Source organism: Nestor notabilis, unplaced genomic scaffold, assembly GCF_000696875.1.
Source record: "Nestor notabilis isolate BGI_N333 unplaced genomic scaffold, ASM69687v1 scaffold2408, whole genome shotgun sequence".
NCBI classification, from domain to species: domain Eukaryota; kingdom Metazoa; phylum Chordata; class Aves; order Psittaciformes; family Psittacidae; genus Nestor; species Nestor notabilis.
This window is the reverse complement of record NW_009940490.1, coordinates 1-20,119: the sequence shown is the minus strand read 5'-3', so window position 1 is coordinate 20,119 and position 20,119 is coordinate 1. Positions and strand designations below refer to the sequence as shown.

Sequence of the window (20,119 nt, the reverse complement as noted above, 5' to 3'; positions counted from 1 at the left end):
GAGAGAAACCTGGTTTGTTGAAAGATCTCCCTGCCAATGGCAGGGGTTAGGAACTGGATGAGCTTTAAGGCCCCTTCCAACCCAAACCATTCTATGATTGTACTATTTTCCTAATTCTGGAGGTCATTTTTGCAATCCTTGCACATGATTTTTCTGTGAGTTTGCTCAATGCAAGTAACATGTTCTTCCAAGCAAAACCTTTTACTTTGTATCTCAAAGGAGGAGGAGTGCTGACATCCAGTTACTCCATCTCAGCAGATGGGCAGTGGCTTTTCATACCTGCCCACCTCTGCCTCTTCCATATGTCTGATATTTTTCAGTCCCTCTCTCCTCCTGCAGCAGCCCCCACTGTCTGTGGTCCACTCCATGCCTACTAATAAAATCTTTCATGTCTGGGAGAAAGTGGGTCGCCTCTCCACAAGAGCTGACTCTGCTGCCCATCAGGAGCTATTCCAGATTTATGTTTCCACTAACATTTCTCCATGCAAAATCTCCCAGGTGTTGCCTCTGGATTATCTCCTCTTGAGGCTCCCTCAGTGCAAATTTATCCTCTTGCTGGAGCAAAGGCTGGCAGTGGGAAGTTTAGCTGTCTCCGTGCCTCTGTTGTTGCGATGGTTGCTGTATGGGAGAAGGGATCTGAAATCCTGCTGGAAGCCCAAAATGCAAGTGTACACCCTCACATCCCAGCTCCAGTTTGAACAGGGGTGGCCTGGGGCTAAGCCAATGCCCCAGAAATGGAGGGGAAATAGAGGGATGAGGCATTTCTGCTCACAGCAAGCTCAGGAAATGCAGGAATTGTGCATGAGCATCCATGTGGCTTGTGCTGTGAAGGACATGGGGGACTTTATTGTACAAAGGAGATCTGTACTCCTGTAAAATCTGCCTTGCCCAGGCTGCCCTGATTTTGTAGCATAGCAATAGACAACAGTCAGTATTTATGTTTTTCAGAGCACTCTGTAGATACCAACTAAAACAACTCCAGCAGACCTGCCATGACACAGAGAAGATGTAGACATGAGGTCCTCAAAGGAGGTGATGAGCACAGGTTATCCAGCACACTGGGCATGGGCTGGCAAGGTCATTTCTCCTTCAGGTTCTTCCAGGTTAGAAGCACACAACTTATAAAGACGTGAAGGGTAGCAGACCATTTACTTTGACCTACTATGTGGCTTCACCAAGCTCCTGGCCACGCAGCAAAACACCAGGCAATGAAGGTACCTCCTTAGTCCTAGGTTAGTTCATTCTAAAAAAATCCAGTGGTTTTGACATCAAGAAGTTGCATGTATTTAATTTTCATCCATTGATTTTCCTCTCTCCCCCCTGTGACACTGAAGGGTCTTAAAAATATGGGACTTTCTTCCTTTGGAGGGTCCCATGGACTTTAATCAGGTAACTTCCCCATCTGATAAACCAAGAGAACAGCAGGAGCTACTTTTTCCAATCCTGGAATTATTGCTGCAACCCCTTCATTTTTTCTCCCTCCTCAGGACTGTGTTTCTTATACTTTTATTGGTTTCATTCCCTCTACCCCCACAGGAGAAGTCACCTCCTGTCTTCTCCTAATGAAACCATTCATCTTTTCATTGCTAATTGCTTGCTGTTAGCACAGAGGGTCACAAGCAATTGCACTTTTCCTTTATGCTGAGTCTAGGAAGCAGCTTATAGAGGAAAAAGGGGGAGGCTGAGGTTTTATTTCTTAATTAAAACACTAGGGTTTTGATCCTCAAGAAGATTATAAGTAGCTGTATTTCCAAGTGTGTTATAAAACTCAATCTCCATGGGAAACAGCTCCCATGAGATGCGTTATGGGAGTGCAGATGGGAATGCACAGAGTTACACAGCAGCTACTTTGCCTTTTCCTGGGCGTCAGGGGCTCAGAATGAGGGGTGCAGACACAGACCAGCTCATATTTCTCACTCTGATTTTCCCCAGAGGGGTATAAACAATGGGACTTCAGGTGAGCTACTGCTTGAGGTACGTCTCATGGGCTACAAGAGGCAGAAAAAAAGCAGTGTTGAGGTCAGAGATGAATAGAGCCTTCACTGTGCGCTCTCAGGACAGTCCTGGCTGCCTTATTCCTTCAAACCAAGAGTTATAGGAAGAAGTAAAGGTTGAGGATTTGGGGGTTCAGGAGTATAACACAGACTTCCCTCTTCCCACAGAGTCAGCAAAAATATGGACACATGCACAAAGTCTGAAAGGCAGCAGCAGCTGCTTATTCCTCTTGACCTACCTGAATGGCTGAATTATTGTCGTCTATGAGCGTGTCTGTCACTTCTACCTGCCCTTCCTCCACCACCTTTTGCAGAACCATCTGGAAAGTGCCAATGAGCCTATGGAGCAAAGAACAGAAAAGTCAGTCAAGCTGTGCTAAGAACCCAGATTCTGTTTTTAATGGGAAAGGGTTTTGCTGGCCAACTTGTCCAAGCATAAAACATACGTGGCTGTTTTTGCTTACATTTGCCTTAAGAGAAGGTAGAAGCAAGATACAAGATCAGAACATGGCCAAAGACTCCGGCAGCTGAGCCAGTGACCCCAGCTCCATGGAGATGGTGGGAAAAGGAGAAGCCAGGAAGGAAACCAGTTCAAGGTAACACTGTTGGGATAAGAAGAGAAGGAGTCTTTGGGAACCATCAGTCTTGTATTACTGGGATTCAACTAAGGGAACCCAAACTGGCCTTTTCCATCCTGAATGTCTGCAGTTATGTCTGCAATCATAAATTGAACATGGCAAGAACCAGGGCACTGTCCCCCACCCATCTGCATCAGGACACTGTCAGCACAGGACATGACATGGGGAGGTCCCAGGACAACATGCTTGGCCCCAGATCACCTCCACCAAGGAGGAGTTATCCTGGGGCAGGACATCCCTGGAGCACAATGGATATGCCTGGTTATATTTACAGAAGGTGTTGAGCAATGGTTTAATACATTATTTCCTCCTTCCCAGGCTGTTCCCACACTTGTGCTGGATATTATTGCTCTGACAGCAGAGCACTCCCATCTTCCCTTCAGTGGAAAAGAAGCTGGTTTCTCCAACCCCACTGTTGCACTGAGCAGCCTGCCTGACCCTGCAGAGGAACAGATGAGGGCTCACATTTGTCCCACCAGACCTGCATGTGCTGACACCTTCCATGGGCTGAGATGGATACTGAGGGGATATAACATCTTCCAACCACCATGGCCATTTCTCCCCTGAGCATCTGATTACCACCTAAACTCCTCCAGGATGAGCAGGATGAAGGCATCTAATTGCTCTTAGTGGCTCTTGCCCAGGCTCACTGGTGCCTGCAGCTCTTGAAGCCGGGGTGTGCAGCACTGTGTGTGCTGAAAGCAACCATGTTTGTTAAATTACAGGCCCAAATAGATACCATAGGGAGTGGAGAGGCCTGGCACTTTCTAATAAAAGTAATTACTTATTTGCCAGCTCATGGCTTGTCAAGGAGCTGTAGCTTTATGTTCTTCATGTTCTACTGTGGGACCAGAGGGACCATTGCCTAAGAAGACCCAGCTATGAATCAACAAGTGACTCCTGACATGGAAAAAGCCCTGAAACAGTGAATATGCCTTACCCTTCTGCCTTGCATATCATCTCCAGTACGACAATCCCAGATGACAGTGAAGGTATTACATGGCACACCGGGAGTATGCCTGGAGTGCTCTGCTGACTGGGACCAGAGAGGAAGCTGCTGCTGATTAAACTACTTCCTTGCAAACCTCAAGGCATCACTTACTGAGATGCTGATATATCAAGAAGTGGTTTTAGAGCAGGAGAAACAAGAACTCCCTATGCTGGGTGCTGGAATATTGAGAGCTCCTCTCCTGCCTCTGCCCCTGTGTAATCCAAGCACCCGATGCTGTGCCTGCATCGCAGCCTGGAGACCCAAGGTAAAAGCGGGGTTAGCAGATGTTCCCTTGGTCAGTCTGAGGATGGGATTTGTCTTTCCCAGCTCTCAAGACATCCCCTTTAGGCTTTGAAGCACCCTTTGAAATGGAAGAGCAGGGTTTGCCCAGCCCTGCTCAGATCCCTGGGGTCTTCACTGGCTTTAGGGATTGTTTTGCCTGTGTTCTGCCTCTGCTAATCCTGTTTTTTCTTTCCCCACCCAAACAGTCTTTCTTTGCACAAGCCTCTGTGCGCCAGTGTGCACACGCCTGCATGCGTGGGTCTCAGACAGTACCACCTTGGGCATTTCCCTGACCAGAGAAATAAAACTGTGCTGTTATCACACTGTACATCACTCATTTATAATAATAAACTGCCTGAGGAAACTAATAAAGTACCTACAAAAATACAGAAAAATAACCTTACTGTTGCTTATCTGCTTATCTAGCTCTGCCTAACTTGCAGCAGGGAGGTCCTGCTTTCCAGCACACCTCTGACAGACCCTGCTGGTGATGCTTGATGCTCCAGGAGCAAGGGAAAGCAAAAGGAGACCTGCCTTAGTGTGCTCTGTGGGACAGGACCCTTCCTCCTGTCCTCAGCTCCCACGTGCTGTGCACAGGTAGTTCCCAGCAGTGAGCTCCTGTATCTCCAAGGTGCTAGGCAGGACACTGAATGTGAATACCTTTTCTTTGTGCGCTTTATATTGCTTCATGCACAATAAATAATCCATCATTGCTGCCCATGGAGACCTGCTTCTCCTAGATGGGCTTATCTAGGGAAAACACTGCCATAACAGCCCACATTTCAGGATTTGCAAAATAATGGTGTTTGTTGTTTTCAAAAGCAGAAGCTCTCTCATTTTTTAAGAGAACTCTCTGCTTTCTTCTATTTTTTAGGGGTTTTAGTTCCTGCAGAGCTCAACATGACCCAGCAGCCTCCGCTTGAGCCCAGAAACCAACTATGTCCTGGGCTGCATCACCAGCAGCGTGATTCTCCCCCTCTGCTCCTCTTTTGTGAGACCACCCCTGCAGTCCTGTGTCCATCTCTGGGGCCCCAACATAAGAAGGATGTGGAGCTGTTGCACTGAGTCCAGAGGAGGCCATGAAGATGCTCCAAAGGCCGGAGCACCTCTGCTATGGAGACAGGCTGAGAGAGCTGGGCTTGTTCAGCCTGGAGAAGAAGAGGCTCCAGGGAGACTTTAGAGCAGCTTCCAGTGCCCAAAGGGGCCAAAAAGAAAGCTGGAGAGGGGCTTTTGACAAGGGCCTGTAGGGACAGGACAAGGGGGGAATGGCTTTAAACTGTCAGAGGGGAGACTGAGATGAGATCTCAGGAAGAAGTTGTTCCCTGTGAGGGTGGTGAGGCGCTGGCACAGGTTGCCCAGAGAAGCTGTGGCTGGCCCCCACCTGGCAGTGTTCAAGGCCAGGTTGGACGGACTTGTAGCTGGGGACCCCTCCTGACCCCCCAAACTGACTCTACAGACACCTCTGTAGACAGCTTCTGTGACCTGCCACGGTGCTGCAGGGTCTCTGGGTCAAGTTTACACAAGAGAAGCCAGAGGCTGCACAACATCATGTCCATCTCCAGCACAATGCTTTCCCCAGGTGTCTACAGTCAAAATTGCACACTGCTTGTGAGTGCTCAGAATCGCAGGCTGTTGCTGCCACAGGAGCAGGTAAAAGCAGGTATGTCAGAGGCAGTCCTAGCCCCGTGGCGTTGTTTTCCCAGCCACAGTATCTGGGTGGTGACAACTGGCAAAGAGCAGATTCTCCCATCTCCTGAGAAGAGAGTGCGATGCAGGCCCTTCCACCATCCTCCTGGCATGCCTTTGTAGCCCTTTCATCCTGAATTCTGTGCTTCCGCGCTCCCCAGCTCAGCTCACAGACCTCAGGCCAGCTCATCTGCAAGTATGTAAATTATCAGGAAGATGGATCTGTGTTAGGCTTGGCATAACACGCTCCTTCCTCAGACCCTTCCCAACCCGCTGCCCCTGGCAGGCAGGAGCCAAGCAAGAGGGAATGAAATATTCAGGACTTGTCTACACAGCCTTTCATTTCCAAGTGTTTCATAATTCATCAAGTGCCCTGCGCCCTTCCCTGGCATTTCTGCTGATGGAAAGTGAGGGAGTTTTTCTGGGTCACTTGTAATTTTATCAGACTGTAGGAACCTCTCTTGTTTCAAACCCAGCCTGGCTGGTTCGGTGTTCAGAGCTTGCTCAAAGCCTTGGATCAAGGCAGCCTGGGACTGCTGCGTACCCCTTGACATGGTGGGGGGTGATACTGAACCTGGCCAGGCATGTCCAGCACTGAAGTCCCACTGCTCTGAGGTCGAGGGGTGCATCTGGTTTTGCTAAGAGCATCCTCCCGCCCATGAAGTCCTGTCACCCCTTCCCTGCCAGCTTAGCCCTTGGATGATGTTTGGTCCCTGGGCAAGTCCTGTTCTTGCAGCCAAGAAGAGCCTCTGGTGGGGTGTGGCATCTCCATCCATCCATCCATCCATCCATCCATCCATCCATCATCATCAGATCTTGTGAAGTGATGAAAGAGAAATCATGGCATCTCTTTCCTGGTTTGGTTCCCACCTCCAGACATGCCTTGCAAGGTAGTGTGGGGAAAGCAGAGGGGTGCCACTGATTTCAACCCATTGTCAGACCTGCAAGAGCCTGGGAGATTGGAATAAAGGCTCAGCTGCCCAAGGGAGAATGCAATCTGCACTTAAAGACCTCAGGGAGAGCTGGTCTCCTGCTCGTGACCCAGTTGGAGTTGTTGGCTCCATCTAAATTGGCTTAGAGTTCCCATCTATGCTGAGATGCTGCCTGCTAGGCTTGGCCAGGCCAATACACCAACCCCAACCCATTGCAGGGATGCAGGGGCAGGAGCTGGGCAGCCCCAAAGGGTTTTGGAGAGGTGAGCTTCCCCATGTGGCCATGGCCAACCCAGCTGGGTGCTTGGGAGAGAAAAGGACCCTGAAGATGTCTGCTCCGGGTACTACAATAGATGGAGAAAATCAGACCCAAATCAAAGATATGGGATCGAAATTAGGATTTTAATATAGTATCAGACTGGGGCGGGTGGAGGAAGTTATCATGCTGAACCATCATACAACCCATCCCTGCATCATTGCCTGCTCCCAACCCAAACAAAAATTCAATGCTTGTTGTAATTCAAAGTGCTTGAGAGAAGACCAGGAATACCGTGGGGTGACGTAGGGCATGCAGGGAGTAGCCACTGCATCTTCATGCATCCCCCTGCCAGGACAACTTCCCATGCCCTGGCACCAAGAGCTGCAAACATTGAAGGATTTGGTTACACCCCCTGAACCCACAGCAGCATCTCCAAACTCCTGCACCCAGGCTACAGCCCAGATTACACACTGAGCACTGCCTTGCCCACCCTGGCACCTGCAAGGAGGGCAGAGATCTGGAGGCTCCTAGTCCATCGGGACAGCTGGGTGCACAGTCTCCAACTGGGCAGCAGAGCAGCTTTCCTAAATGCCTGCCCAGTGCACAGTCTGCTCTGGATTAATGAGCTTCTGCAATGCAAAACAGGCAGCATGGGGACATGACCAATGCCCAGGCTGCCCAAAGAAGGGATTGTGGGAAATGCTAAACTTTTGGATGATTAGGGGGGCTCTGATGACACACAGCTCAGCATTAGTCAGCTAAAATCTGCTGAGGTGGTGAACCTGTGGATTTGTCAGTGATTTGTCAAAGCAATGGCCACAAAATTCCTGCTTCTTGGTACATGATCGGGCCATGTCTTCCTTTCCTTACCAATAAGCCATACAGACAGAGAAGATGATGACTTCAAGGTAGGCAGATCTGCTAAGATCCTGTATGAAGACAGGCTGAGAAAGTTGTGGCAGTTCAGCCTGGAGAAGACAAGCTGCGTGGAGACCTCAGAGCAGCCTTTAATATCTGAAGGGGGCCTATAAGGATGCTGGGGAGGGACTCTTCATCAGGGACTCTAGTGATAGGACAAGGGGTGATGGGTTCAAACTTAAACAAGGGATGTTCAGGTTGGATATAAGGAATAAGTTCTCTACTGTGAGGGTGGTGAAGCACTGGAACAGGTTGCCCAGAGAAGTGGTAAATGCTCCATCCGTGGCAGTGTTCAAGGCCAGGTTGGACAAAGCCTTGGGTGACGTGGTCTAATGGGAGGGGGGTTGGAAATAGATGATGTTAAGGTCCTTTTCAACCCAAACCATTCTATGATTCTGTGACTCTGGCTGCTCCTCTCCAATCAATCCCACCTTTCCAGCTCCTTTCTGAAGCAGTGGGCTCTGTAACTAAATACATTTTCTTTTCAGACTGAGGAAATGCATGACAAGGTCTGGTCCTGCAGGGCTGCACTGGCCTCCAGCATCCTGTGTGATGGATCCCTGCCTGCAGTCACTCCCAAGCGCTGCTCACAGGCATAACACCTCCAGCAACTGCTGTGCCAAGTTTTCACAGAACTTTTCATCTCTTAATCAAAATACTGCATGACACCAAGTCAAACACAGTGCAAAAGTCTAACTATACCCCAAATTGCCTCTTTAGCAAGTAATCTTATTTCAAGTTAGTTACCTGACAGGGTTGACTGGCACCCGCGCTATTCCATTTGTCTTCCAGGGTGAAAAGAAAATGCATTTGTATTTAATGAGAATTTTTGCAAGAGTTTGCTGAAAAAAATGTTAATTCACTGAAGCAACTTTTGCTATCTGGAGGCTGCTGAGCTGGAACAGCTGTGGTGTCCTACATTTCACTAGGTTATCCAAATGATAACAAACCAGTAATAATTACATACACTTGGGACTGTAGGCTCTGACTTGCATATCACACAGGCTTGGTGCAAAGGGGGTACTTAGGAGGGAAGTGATTTAGGATGCTTTAACTTAAAGAATCAAATGATTACACACGAAGCTGCAATTTGGCCAGACAGTGAAAGAGGCTCTTCATTTCTGTCCAAGCTCCAAGGCACTCATCGTGTGAGCTGCAAGAGGTAACAGCATGCATTTATCAGTACTGCACATACACAGTTGATGTGGAGCTGTTGGAGCAAGTCCAGAGGAGGCCACAAAGATGCTCCGAGGGCTGGAGCACCTCTGCTATGGAGACAGGCTGAATGAGCTGGGCTTGTTCAGCCTGGAGAAGGCTCCAGGGAGACCTTAGAGCAGCTTCCAGTGCCTGAAGGGGTGGACAAGAAAGCTGGAGAGGAGCTTTTGACAAGGGCCTGTAGGGACAGGACAAGGGGGGAATGGCTTTAAACTGACAGAGGGGAGATTGAGATGAGATCTGAGGAGGAAGTTCTTCCCTGTGAGGGTGGTGAGGCCCTGGCACAGGTTGCCCAGAGAAGTTGTGGCTGCCCCATCCCTGGCAGTGCTCAAGGCCAGCTTGGACAGGGCTTGGAGCAACCTGGTCTAGTGGAAGGTGTCCCTGCTCGTGGCAGGGGGTTGGAACTGGATGAGCTTTAAGGTCTCTTCCAACCCAAACCATTTTATGATGATTCTATGATCATCACTTGCTGGCCATGTCCATCTTGAGGTGAGCCAGCCATCCCAGCTGTCTTATCCTTTGCTCATTTACTCTTGCTCTTGGTGAGCCAAGATGACTTCCAGCTCCCTCTTGGAAGTCTGGACTCTGCACATCTCTGCCTCTGCAGCTTGCCTCCTCCCTGGGCCTCAGTGTTTTCAGCTCTTTTTTCACGTGCCAGCCTTGTCTGCAGGACTGGACTAGTTGTAAGACATGATATTACTCGCAAAAAGGCTGAGCTGATACCTTTGTAGACATCTTGTCTGATTAGCTTGCATCTCTGACATGGTATGGAAACTTCTTCCTTTCCAGGTTCCTGCCCCTGGGGATATCAGTCCTCACAGGTCATAACCAAGCACACCCTGTCCTTTAACCTTCCATGGAAGCTGATGCTAGAAAATCTTAATGAGACTTCTGAAGACCCACTTCATTCTAAGCCTACTTTCCACTGTCTTCATTTTCATGTCTTCCGAGTTTTTCTACTGGAATAGATGATGAAAAACTGTTTCCTCCCCAGCTTAATCTTGTGGCTACTTATTATGTCCTCTTTTGAATTGAAGAAGATTGATTTATTTATAGTTCCTATTATAAAAGCTTTTGTCCGTTCTGTTGGATCCTTTTTGCTCCTGAACAGTTAATAATACAAAACCAAAGGAGTCTGATAACCAACAGCTTGTTGCCAAGACAGCCTAGGACAGCATTGGTGATCAACTTTCTGTGTTTCCAGTGCTGAAAGGATTAGTAGAAAAACTTGGTTTAATGATGTTTGGATAATTAAGGTTACTGGATTGCTCCCAACTACTAAGGTGTAAGATTCCCTTCAAGAGACCTGCAAGGTTGGACTTCATGTAATAAACTTTGGGGATCCAAATCACATATGAAAATCACAAAAATAAACCCTAAATTGTGCAGGTGGCCTCCAATCCCATAAGATTGTTCATATGAGTTTCTTTTTTGTCTTACTAGTGGGGTTAGAAAGGGACCCTAAAAAATTGTTTTGGATAGAGACAAAAGCAAACCAACATGAAGCCAGTGCAGTGTGATTTTACGTAAACATTTTGTCTGGGTTACAAGTGTACTCAGTTTCATCTGAAGAGATTTAATTTCTGCCTTTTAGCAGTTCTCTAGACAAAAATAACATCTTGATGAGTGCATCCGTGGCATCACCCATCCAGTGGTGAGTCAGACCCCTGGATGCAACCTCAGGGCATCCCTAGGATCTTCACATTGAGAGGGAAGAAACTGGGGAGAGAAGAAACTAGGGAGAACTGAATCTCCTGCATCACTGATGATGCTCCGAAGTCTGCAGCTCAGACCTCTGCAATGTTTAAGCAGGCTGGGCAGCAGCAAGGCTTGCCCAGCTGAAGTCCAAGCACTGTCTCAATGAAACGGTGGCACCTTCTGGTTTGCAAAATGCGCCTCTTGCAACCTGAGCCTGCTCTTCAAGCCCTGCTCTGCATGGGGAGGGCAGCCAGACAAGAGGGGAACCTTACTGCACCAGAGTTAATAACTTTTTCCATGGTACTCTCTGATTCTGCAGCAGACTGTTTTCTGAGGGTGAAATGGTGAGCACCCTGGCTTCTGCAAGTTGGAGGCACTTTCATACAAAAGACTTGAATTCCACAAAGGTCTTAGCTGATGGAGAAGCTGGAGTACAAAGGACAAAACAAAGCTCTATTTTTAGCCTGGCGTGCACAGTGCTGTATTCAAAACCTTTGGTATTAGTCTCTTTGTCTCTCTGTCAGGTAAGGAGAGACAGCCCTTGCCTCTTCCCTGTGGGTATCAGTTTTCTGCAGGGGGATGTTATCTGTGCCCCCACCCCTGCATTGCCCATTAGGAGCTGACCAGTTTGTAATGTAGCTTTCACCCTTTGGCCAGATCCAGTTACTGCTTCCCACCTTAGAGAGGAAAACAGTGACATAGAGGAAAACAAACCACCCTGAAGCAAAAGTTCTTGGTTTTGGGGCAGCATTCCTCATCCTTAGGGGATGTGGTCACTTACTGGAATTGTCCTTGTTTTATGCACAAGTCCCGGAAAAGGCTTGTCTAGGGTGTCCCAGCAGGTCAGGAATGGGAGCAGTGGCAAGGAGCAGACGTCCTGTCTCAGAGGTGATGATCTGGGACCACTGGACCACACAGCCATCCTCTCTGATGTCTCACCAGCCCAGTGTGATGCCCTGGCTGCTGCCTCCACTTGCTTCTTGCATCTCTGCCCTCTCCTGTCCCTGTGATCCTTCACCCCACATCACTCATACATGCCCCACGCTGTGTCCTGCTCAGACACCCTCAAAATCCACCTCTGGAACCTCACATCACACACTAGGCTGCTTGCACTGCCCTCTCCTGGGGCCCTCCACTGTGGGTTCACATGCTAAGAATTTTTACCCTCTTGAAGGTATTTTGTAGGTCTCCCCAGGGGACCAGAAGACAAGGACAGAGAAGAACTAAGTTCCCATAGGATTTCAATATTTCTACTCAGGTTATCACACCAGGCAGCAGTTATTTGGCTTCTTCATCTGCTTTCCAGGATGGGATACATGGCATCACATTAAGCATCTCATGTATGCAGGATGGGTGTGTAAGACCCATGATTATTGGTCCTACACTTGCATGAAGCATTTCCAATCTGTATCTACACTAGTAAACTAACAACGGATTCATCCACCTGCACTGGGTCAGGGCATCCTTGGGGTGGTTTGGATGAGTCTTGGCTGGAGAGGAGGGCTTCCAGCCTGGGGATGCTGTGACTGGTGATGTGCTAGAGACAGGTTTCTGGGCTGATGGCACTGCTAGGCTGGCCCATTTGAGCTGTCCTCATGAATTTTCAGCTTCCACGTTCTGCCCCTTTCTTTGGGCACTCAGGCACTATCCCAGAGCCAAGACACATGGCAGCCTGCAGCCCCTCCAAGAACACTATCAACAGCTGTAAGGAGGCTGAGGCACCTGGCCAGGGCCAGCACAGGATTATTTTACCACCTAATTAGCTGCATGCTGATGGCCACTGAGGTAGGAAACAAAAGGAAGTCAATGAGCCACCAGCCATGTCTGTGCTCTGGCCTACTCTATTATTCAGGGTGGACCTGCATCAGGTGTCATGCCTTTATCTGGGGCTTTGATAAACAGCACTAATCAGCTACATGTGAATTATTCACAGAGAATACAGCTCACCTTCCCAAACCCCAGTGCCGGCACCCTGCTTCTCCCCACATTTTTCCCTCTTCTCCAAGATTATGTCTGTCTCTCCTCCTTCAAGTCATGTGCAAGAAAGATGGGCTACAGCTATAGCACTGGCTTGTGATCCAGGGCTTTAATTATTATTATTTTTGTATACCACAGCTTCCCTGTGTTCCCTTGAGGAAGGCACTCAGCACCAGCTGCCAAGGAGTGAGAGGGGAGCAGGTACATTGTCTGTGCCTTGGCACTAATATCATGGTGTAGACATTTCTTAGCCAGCAGGAGAAATGCTGTGAGTCTGAACACAAATACCTGGACAATCCCTTTCTGTTTATGACTTGGAGTGGTCTATTCTGCAGGTTGTTTCCTGCCACTGATGCTCAGTTCTGAAACTTACTCCTGCATCCACCAGTAGGAAACTTACAAGGTTGGAAAAAGGCTTTCCTCTCACTGCATCCTTTGGACTCCTGGTTGTCTTCTGCTTCAGAGAACTCCAGCCTTTTCATCCCATAGAATCACAGAATGGTTTGGGTTGGAAAGGATCTTAAGATCACCTAGTTCCAACCCCCCTGCCATGAGCAGGAACACCTCACACTAAACCATGTCGCCCAAGGCTCTGTCCAACCTGGCCTTGAACACCGCCAGGGTTGGAGCATTCACAGCTTCCTTGGGCAACCTATTCCAGTGCCTCACCACCCTCACTGTGAAGAACTTCTTCCTTATATCTAACCTAAACTTCCCCTGTTTAAGTTTGAAGCCATTACCCCTTGTCCTACCACTACAGTCCCTAATGAAGAGTCCCTCCCCATCATCCTTATAGGCCCCCTTCAGATACTGGAAGGCTGCTTTATAGCACCAGTCTCCACACAGTCTTCTCTTCTCTAGGCTGATCATCCTTCAGCCAAAGCCAGTTCTCAGGTCATAGAATCATAGAACCACAGACTGGTTTGGTTGGAAGAGACCTTAAAGCTCACCTAGTTCCAACCCGCTGCCATGAGCAGGGACACCTTCCACTACAGTAGGTTGCTGCAAGCCCCGTCCAAGCTGGCCTTGAACACTGCCGGGGATGGGGCAGCCACCTGTGCCAGCGCCTCACCTCCCTCAGCATAAAAATGTTCTTCCAGTCTGGATCTCCCCTCTTTAAGTTTAAAATTACCCCTTGTCCTATTGCTACAGACCCTTGTAAAAAGTCTGTCCCCATCTTTCTTACAAGCCCACTTTAAGTACTGAAACACAGAGCTTGTTCTCCCCAGACACAGCTGGACCAACCCTGCTTCAGAACAGCATCCAATCAGCTGCCCAGGACAGTGGTGCGATATCCAACACAGCAATGGAGATCCAGTACCGCCTTGCAGAGGTTTTCCAGAGTTAATTACTTGTTTTGTCTCTCTCTGCTAAATTCAATAAAGACCTTCAAGTCAGAAAAAAAGTTTCCTCATGCTGGCATTTACAGATGCTGTAAAATGAACTCCGAAGCATGTCTGTGGCAGTGTGCATTCAGCCTGTCCTACAGCAGTTAAGAGCCCCAGCACAGCATGATCTCCTTGCTGCCCATCTTTGCTTTGTGGGTTACCAGAGCAGCCAAGCCCTGCAGCCCAGCCCAGGAGAGGAGCCAGCATCAGACACCCTATACAGCAAATGCCAAGGAAGACATCTGCCCTGGCTTTGCCTTGACAGCAGCGCAAAGCAGAATCCCAAAAGGGACCTTATCTCCTGTGACTACAGTGTAAGTGTCCATAGGGAACTAGGGCTCAGCTCAGGTTCCCTTTGAGTATCCAGCTTCTCGAAGGACCTGTGTCTCCTGTTAGATCCAAAGTTGTATCTCCCAGCCCTGTGTTTGTCCCAGACATCCCGGGACATCTGCATGGCAGCAGGTACTCATGTTTAGTTTATGGAGATGAACCACCCATTGCTGAAAAGGAGTCTGGGAGAGCCAGGAACAGTGAGGCATTCCCTGCCCCAGGGCAGCAGGCTTTGGGCACAAGGAACCTGGAGGAGAGAAGGTTCTGCAGAGACCTTAGAGCAGCTTCCAGTGCCTAAAGGGGCTGACAAGAAAGCTGGAGAGGGTCTTTTGACAAGGGCTTGTAGGGACAGGACAAGGGGGGATGGCTTTAAATTGACAAGGGGAGATTGAGATGAGATCTTAGGAAGAAGTTCTTCCCTGTTAGGATGGTGAGGCCCTGGCACAGGGTGCCCAGAGAAGCTGTGGCTGCCCCCCACCCGGCAGGGTTCAAAGGCCAGGTTGGACACAGGGGCTTGGGGCTGGTCTTGGAGCACCCTGCTCTAGTGGAAGGTGTCCCTGCCTGTGGTAGGGGCTTGGAAGTGGATGAGCTTTAAGATCCCTTCTCACTCAAACCATTTTGATTAGATGATTCTACGATTTCAATGCAAATGCACCCCAAAACCAGGAGCAGTAGCTGCTGTTCAGCCTATAATTATGTGAAGCAGGCAAACATGCTGGATAAATATTTCTGTTGGTTGTGGCAGGCCAGGGGTAGTTTGTGGGTAATCATCACAAAGGAACCAGTGGCCTCTGATCAACTGATATCAATTTTTAATGAAGTTAGAATAACAGAGAAATCTAAGCACAGCAAAGAGTTCATACAGGGTGGATGAAGGGAGCCAGGCTAATCTGGCAGCCATCCTAGGAGAAGAATAGGAAAGCTTGTACAGGATTCAATGAATAAGCAATTAAAAACTGGAGTGTAATCAATGCCATTCAGGATAGGTTTATGAGGAGATAGAGCCTGTCAAAACAAGCCTGGTTTGCTGCTTTGGAATCAGTTTGTTTATTAAGTGCATGAAAGGAGCACATTCTAACAAAACGTTTATTTTAACATCCCTGCTGTCAGTGCTACACACTAACAGGAGTGGACTAGTGGAGATACTATAAAAATAGGATATGAGCTGAGAATCATCTTTGAGTGACAGTGCTGCAGTGAAATTTTGCTATTAAGCTGCCCATGACTACTACATCAGTGACTGGGATGTAAAAACAACTTAGAATCAAATCTTCAAATAATGTAAAGATTGATAGAGCAGACAACCAGTTTTGCAAGAACTGTGCAGAGCAGTAGGGACCTTGGAATGAACCTGAGCCAAACAGAAAGGGCACTCATGTGCCAAAAACATTGCCAAGAGGCAGCATCTGCACCCCAGCCTAGAAGAAAATTGACCTGACTTCCATGAACATAACAGCTCCAGAGAATGTGGTAGACCAGCAGCCCAGCACAGTGGATAACCAACCAATTAATCCATAGCTGAGCTGAACAGAGGAGGGGCAGGGGAGAAAAGAGATGTGTTTCATCCTCAGTCTGCAGAGCTGGGGATATGCAGGGCATTTATCTAGTCCGTGCCTGTACTTTAAAGGGAGGATGTTGAAAGTTGAACATTAGCAGGATAAAGAACTGCAAAGATGATTTGAGATGATAAAAAGCACTGTGCAAGCTCAAAGTGACCCAGCAGTGTGAGTTTGCAGCCCAGAAACCAACTGTGTCCTGGGCTGCATCACCAGCAGCGTGACCAGCAGGTTGAGGAAGGGGATTCTAGCCCTATACTCTGTTCTTTCCAACCCAAACCATTCTGTGATTTCATGATAAGAGGTGACAAGAACAGTCTTCTCAAAAACAAGACTGAGAGGTGCTTTGAGTATAAATGTGCAAGATCTTTCGAGGGCAGAAAACACTTGGCGAGCAATGGGCATAGATACTCCTGGTTTCGTGTGCTCTAGACACCATGATGGGAGAGGCCAGCTGCCTCAGCTCAGACTCCTGGGACAAGAACCACAGCATGTGAGGGTTTCTTTATACTGAGGAGGAACAAAATCGATGAAAGAAGCCAATTCCCATGGGGCACTGGAATCAGATTCCTGCTTGCTGCACATCTGTCCATCTCTTAGTGGTAAGGAATAAAATTAATGGCACTGCTAGTTCATGTTGAAGGTGGGGCTTACAGCACTCAAGTATCAGTAGAGCTCACTGAGATTGTAGCAGAAGATAAAGAGATGTAGGCTTCATCCTGGGCAGCTCAAGCCCACTTGGCCATGACTTCTCTCCTGCAGCATCACCAGTTTCCAGCTGCTCAAAGGAAAGGCTGCTTCTCTGTGGCTGCCCAGGCCCTCACCAGTCAAAGACAAACTGAGGAAAATATCCAAAGTGATGAAAATGATAACATAGAAGGTCACGGTGGAAGTAGAAGTGGCTCTTGTCTGGCTGATACAGCTTATATCTTTGCATGTGCAGTTCACCAGTGGAAAAAAAAAGGCACTTAAAGCAATTTGGCTGAACTAGCTGGATGCCTTGGTTGTGTTGGGTATTTGGAAAGTCCTAAGAGACTTTGGTCCCCTTGAAAGTGGAAGGAATTACCTGAGTATTCATTTTCTCAGTCTCTAATCTGTGCAACCTGCTGGTGTGCCCTGGCCTTTCCAATTCCCAGTTCAATGGAGGAACAGTGACAGTTCTTCATTTCCAGACACAGAATCACCACTTTCTGCTCTCTATCGCATCTTTCAAGTGGATTTACTTTCATATTTTAAGACAGAGAGAGAAGGGATTGCTTCTCTGTGTGCAGAGCAAGCAGGATTGCTGTCTAGAAGGTAAATTGGGTACATCCTAAAGTGCAGTTTGTTAGAGCAAAAGCATCTGATTCAACTGGCATGTTTTCATTCGCTATAAAAAAACAGATTTAGATGAGCTGGAGAGGGTCCAGGAAGGACCAAAAGGATGATCCCACCACTGGGCAGTGTGTAAGGAAAGGCTGAGTGAGCTGGGCTTGTTCAGCCTGGAGAAAAGGTGGCTCAGGGGAGACCTTATTCCCATGTTCCAGTATTTAAAGGGTGGCTACAAAGAAGACAGAGACTCCCTTTTTACAAGGAGTCCAATGGAAAATACAAGGGGTGATGGGCAAAAGTTATGAATGGGGAGATGCCAGCTGGACACAAGAGGGAAATTTTTCACAGTGAGAACAACCATCCACTGGAGTAATGTCCCCAGGTAAGTGGTGGATTTTCCAGACTTGGACTGTTAAGATTCAACTGGACAGGCTGCTAGGACATCCAGTCTAGGCCATGCTTTGCCAAGAAAGGTTCGACCAAATGATTCTTAAGGTCCTTCCAAACTGGGATTCTAGGATTCTGTGATTCTGTGACTTCTGCTGGGTAATGAAGATATGAAGCTTCAAGCCATCATGGATGGAAGGATGCTCTGTCCCTTCATGTCATCCAGCTGCCAGTTGCACTAAGCCTGTGCAAATCCATGGCAGTATCCAGGCTGCTTGCTCACAGCAGGGGCGTAGAAAGTGAAGGAAAGCATTGAAGGAGCAGCCAGTCAAACTAAAACCACCGTTCTGATGGATGCATCATGAAGAAGCAGGTTCTAGAGGCCGGAGCTGACACTGGCTGGGGAAGGAGGTGGATCTCCAGGTCTGCATCTGTCCATCTTGGGCTCCCATCACCCATCTGCTGCCCACAGCCCCTGAGCAGTCCCTTCTCACATGGACCCTGGTACAGTTCAGAAATGGTTCTCCTCTCCTATTCCACATGCCCATCATTCATGAACTTAGTGACCACTACAACTGCGCTATCTCATCGCAGATGCCTATAGGAGGTGGTCTGAACACAGCTCCAAGAGACCTGTACTATGTATGGTTCCTGTGGCAGAGCTGAGATCTCTCACAAGCCCTGGACTTCTCTTCTGACTGCATCTGCCCCCCATTCCCCACACAACCCACCCACCCGGGCTGGGACCCTCTGGGGGCTCCTCGTCTTTCTCCTCCTGAAGAGCAACTTAATAAAAGATGTTTTCTCAACTCTCCTTATACTACTCAAGCCCCTACTCAAAAGCAAGCAAAGGTAACTAACTCTTTTCTCATTTTGTTTTAGGGGCTTTTTTTGTTTCGTTTGTAGTTTTTTTTTTCAGTTTGTATTTTTATTTGGTGGGTTGTGGGGTTTTTTTGCTTGTTTTAGTTTTGGTTGTTTTGTTTTTAGTTATGTCTATTTAGCATGCTGGCATCTGCCTGTCTCCTCATGTTGTTTTTTGGTTCTGAAGCAAGCTTTTGCATGAACATGTGCTTGGGAGATGTTCAGGAGACCCTGCTGAGATCCAGCTGGGGCTGACACTAGTTTTCAGGTCAAAAATGTTAGTGCAGCATCCAACCACAAGCAAGAGCCCTTCCTCAGCTCTCTTTTTCTTTTCCCCTCTTTAATGACAGAGTAAATGCTCTGTAGGACAATTCATGTATGCCACTCCTCTTTCTGTGAAAAGCTCCCATGTTTTTGCAATGTTAGCATGGATAAATGTACGAAATACAGGAAGGCTGAGCGAAGGAACAAACTTCCCTTCTCTCTTGTTTGTTATTAATGTGGAGGCAAAGCTTTGACTGTAAGAAACCTTGAAAAAATGTTCATAGCATTGCACATAATTCATAGGGCATGACAACCACCACAGTATCTATGTGAGAAAAAAAATACAAGAATAAGATAAATAAGAATACAGATGTATGTACATTCCACAGGCTTAGTGCAGCCAGCAGCTGGACAATGTGAAGGGACAGAGCATGCTTCCATTCATGATGGCTTGAAGCTACATATCTTCATCAATAAGAATTTGCAAAAGCTGAGGAATTACGTTTGGGTATCAACTTGTGAGGGTGGTGAGGCCCTGGCACAGGGTGCCCAGAGAAGCTGTGGCTGCCCCATCCCTGGCAGTGTTCAAGGCCAGGTTGGACGGGGCTTGGAGCAACCTGGTCTAGTGGAAGGTGTCCCTGCTCGTGGCAGGGGGTTGGAACTGGATGAGCTTTAAGGTCCCTTCCAACCCAAACCATTCTGTGATTCTATGATTCTATGAACTTCCACCTTGACAATTAACCAAAAGATTTCAAGTTTCATTGAACAAAATGGCAGCACTGTGGGAAAACCATGGCATAGACATGGTGCTGCCTACCATCTTCTTGCTGCTGGTGAGCAACGTCACTCACTCAGCTGTACACATCACACCCGAGCTCCCTTGCCCTTCCCAGGAGACATCAATCACCAATGTCTTCTTCACACTCAGGTCTCCAAACCAAACAGGGATGTGACTCCAGCTCAAGCAGGAGCTCCCTCTTCCCACTGGAAAGCACATGGGGGGCCAGTGGGAGGGAAGGACAGACCATGCTCTCACCTGTTGGTGAAGACTTTGCTGTAGTTGAACACCTGGATCTCCAGGATCTCATTCCCATCAATATTGCTTGCCACTGGCCAGCGGAAAGTCTGTGGAGAAAGGATGAGAGGGAGATGTCAGGCTTGTTTCAGGGAGCTGCTGCAGAGGGGATGAGGGTGGAGTGGAGATGGCATAGAAAAATTCTAACTATCCTTTTTCCCCAGCAAAAAGGCAGGCAGGGCTGTTTTACAGGGGTCTCGCTAAGAATGTGCCTCTATGCCAAATATTTTATGGATGGATGGATAGTATAAACATATATACTCTGTATAAATGTGTGTGTCCATACGTAAGTATATATATCATACACAAACATATTATATATATAAACATATATATCCATATAGCTATATAAATATA

General features: G+C 47.9%; 1 protein-coding gene across 1 annotated transcript in view; it reads right to left on the bottom strand.

Moving 5' to 3' along the window:
* LOC104410255 (otoferlin-like) overlaps positions 1-19,812 on the bottom strand; it is a gene marked incomplete at its 5' end in the record, with an annotated part of 85,496 nt that extends 65,684 nt beyond the window's left edge. The window contains 2 exon segments of the mRNA XM_010020367.1: positions 2,234-2,333; positions 19,724-19,812. Of these exon segments, the coding sequence (XP_010018669.1) occupies positions 2,234-2,333; positions 19,724-19,812 (189 nt within the window).
* Between the last annotated feature and the right edge of the window lie 307 nt (positions 19,813-20,119).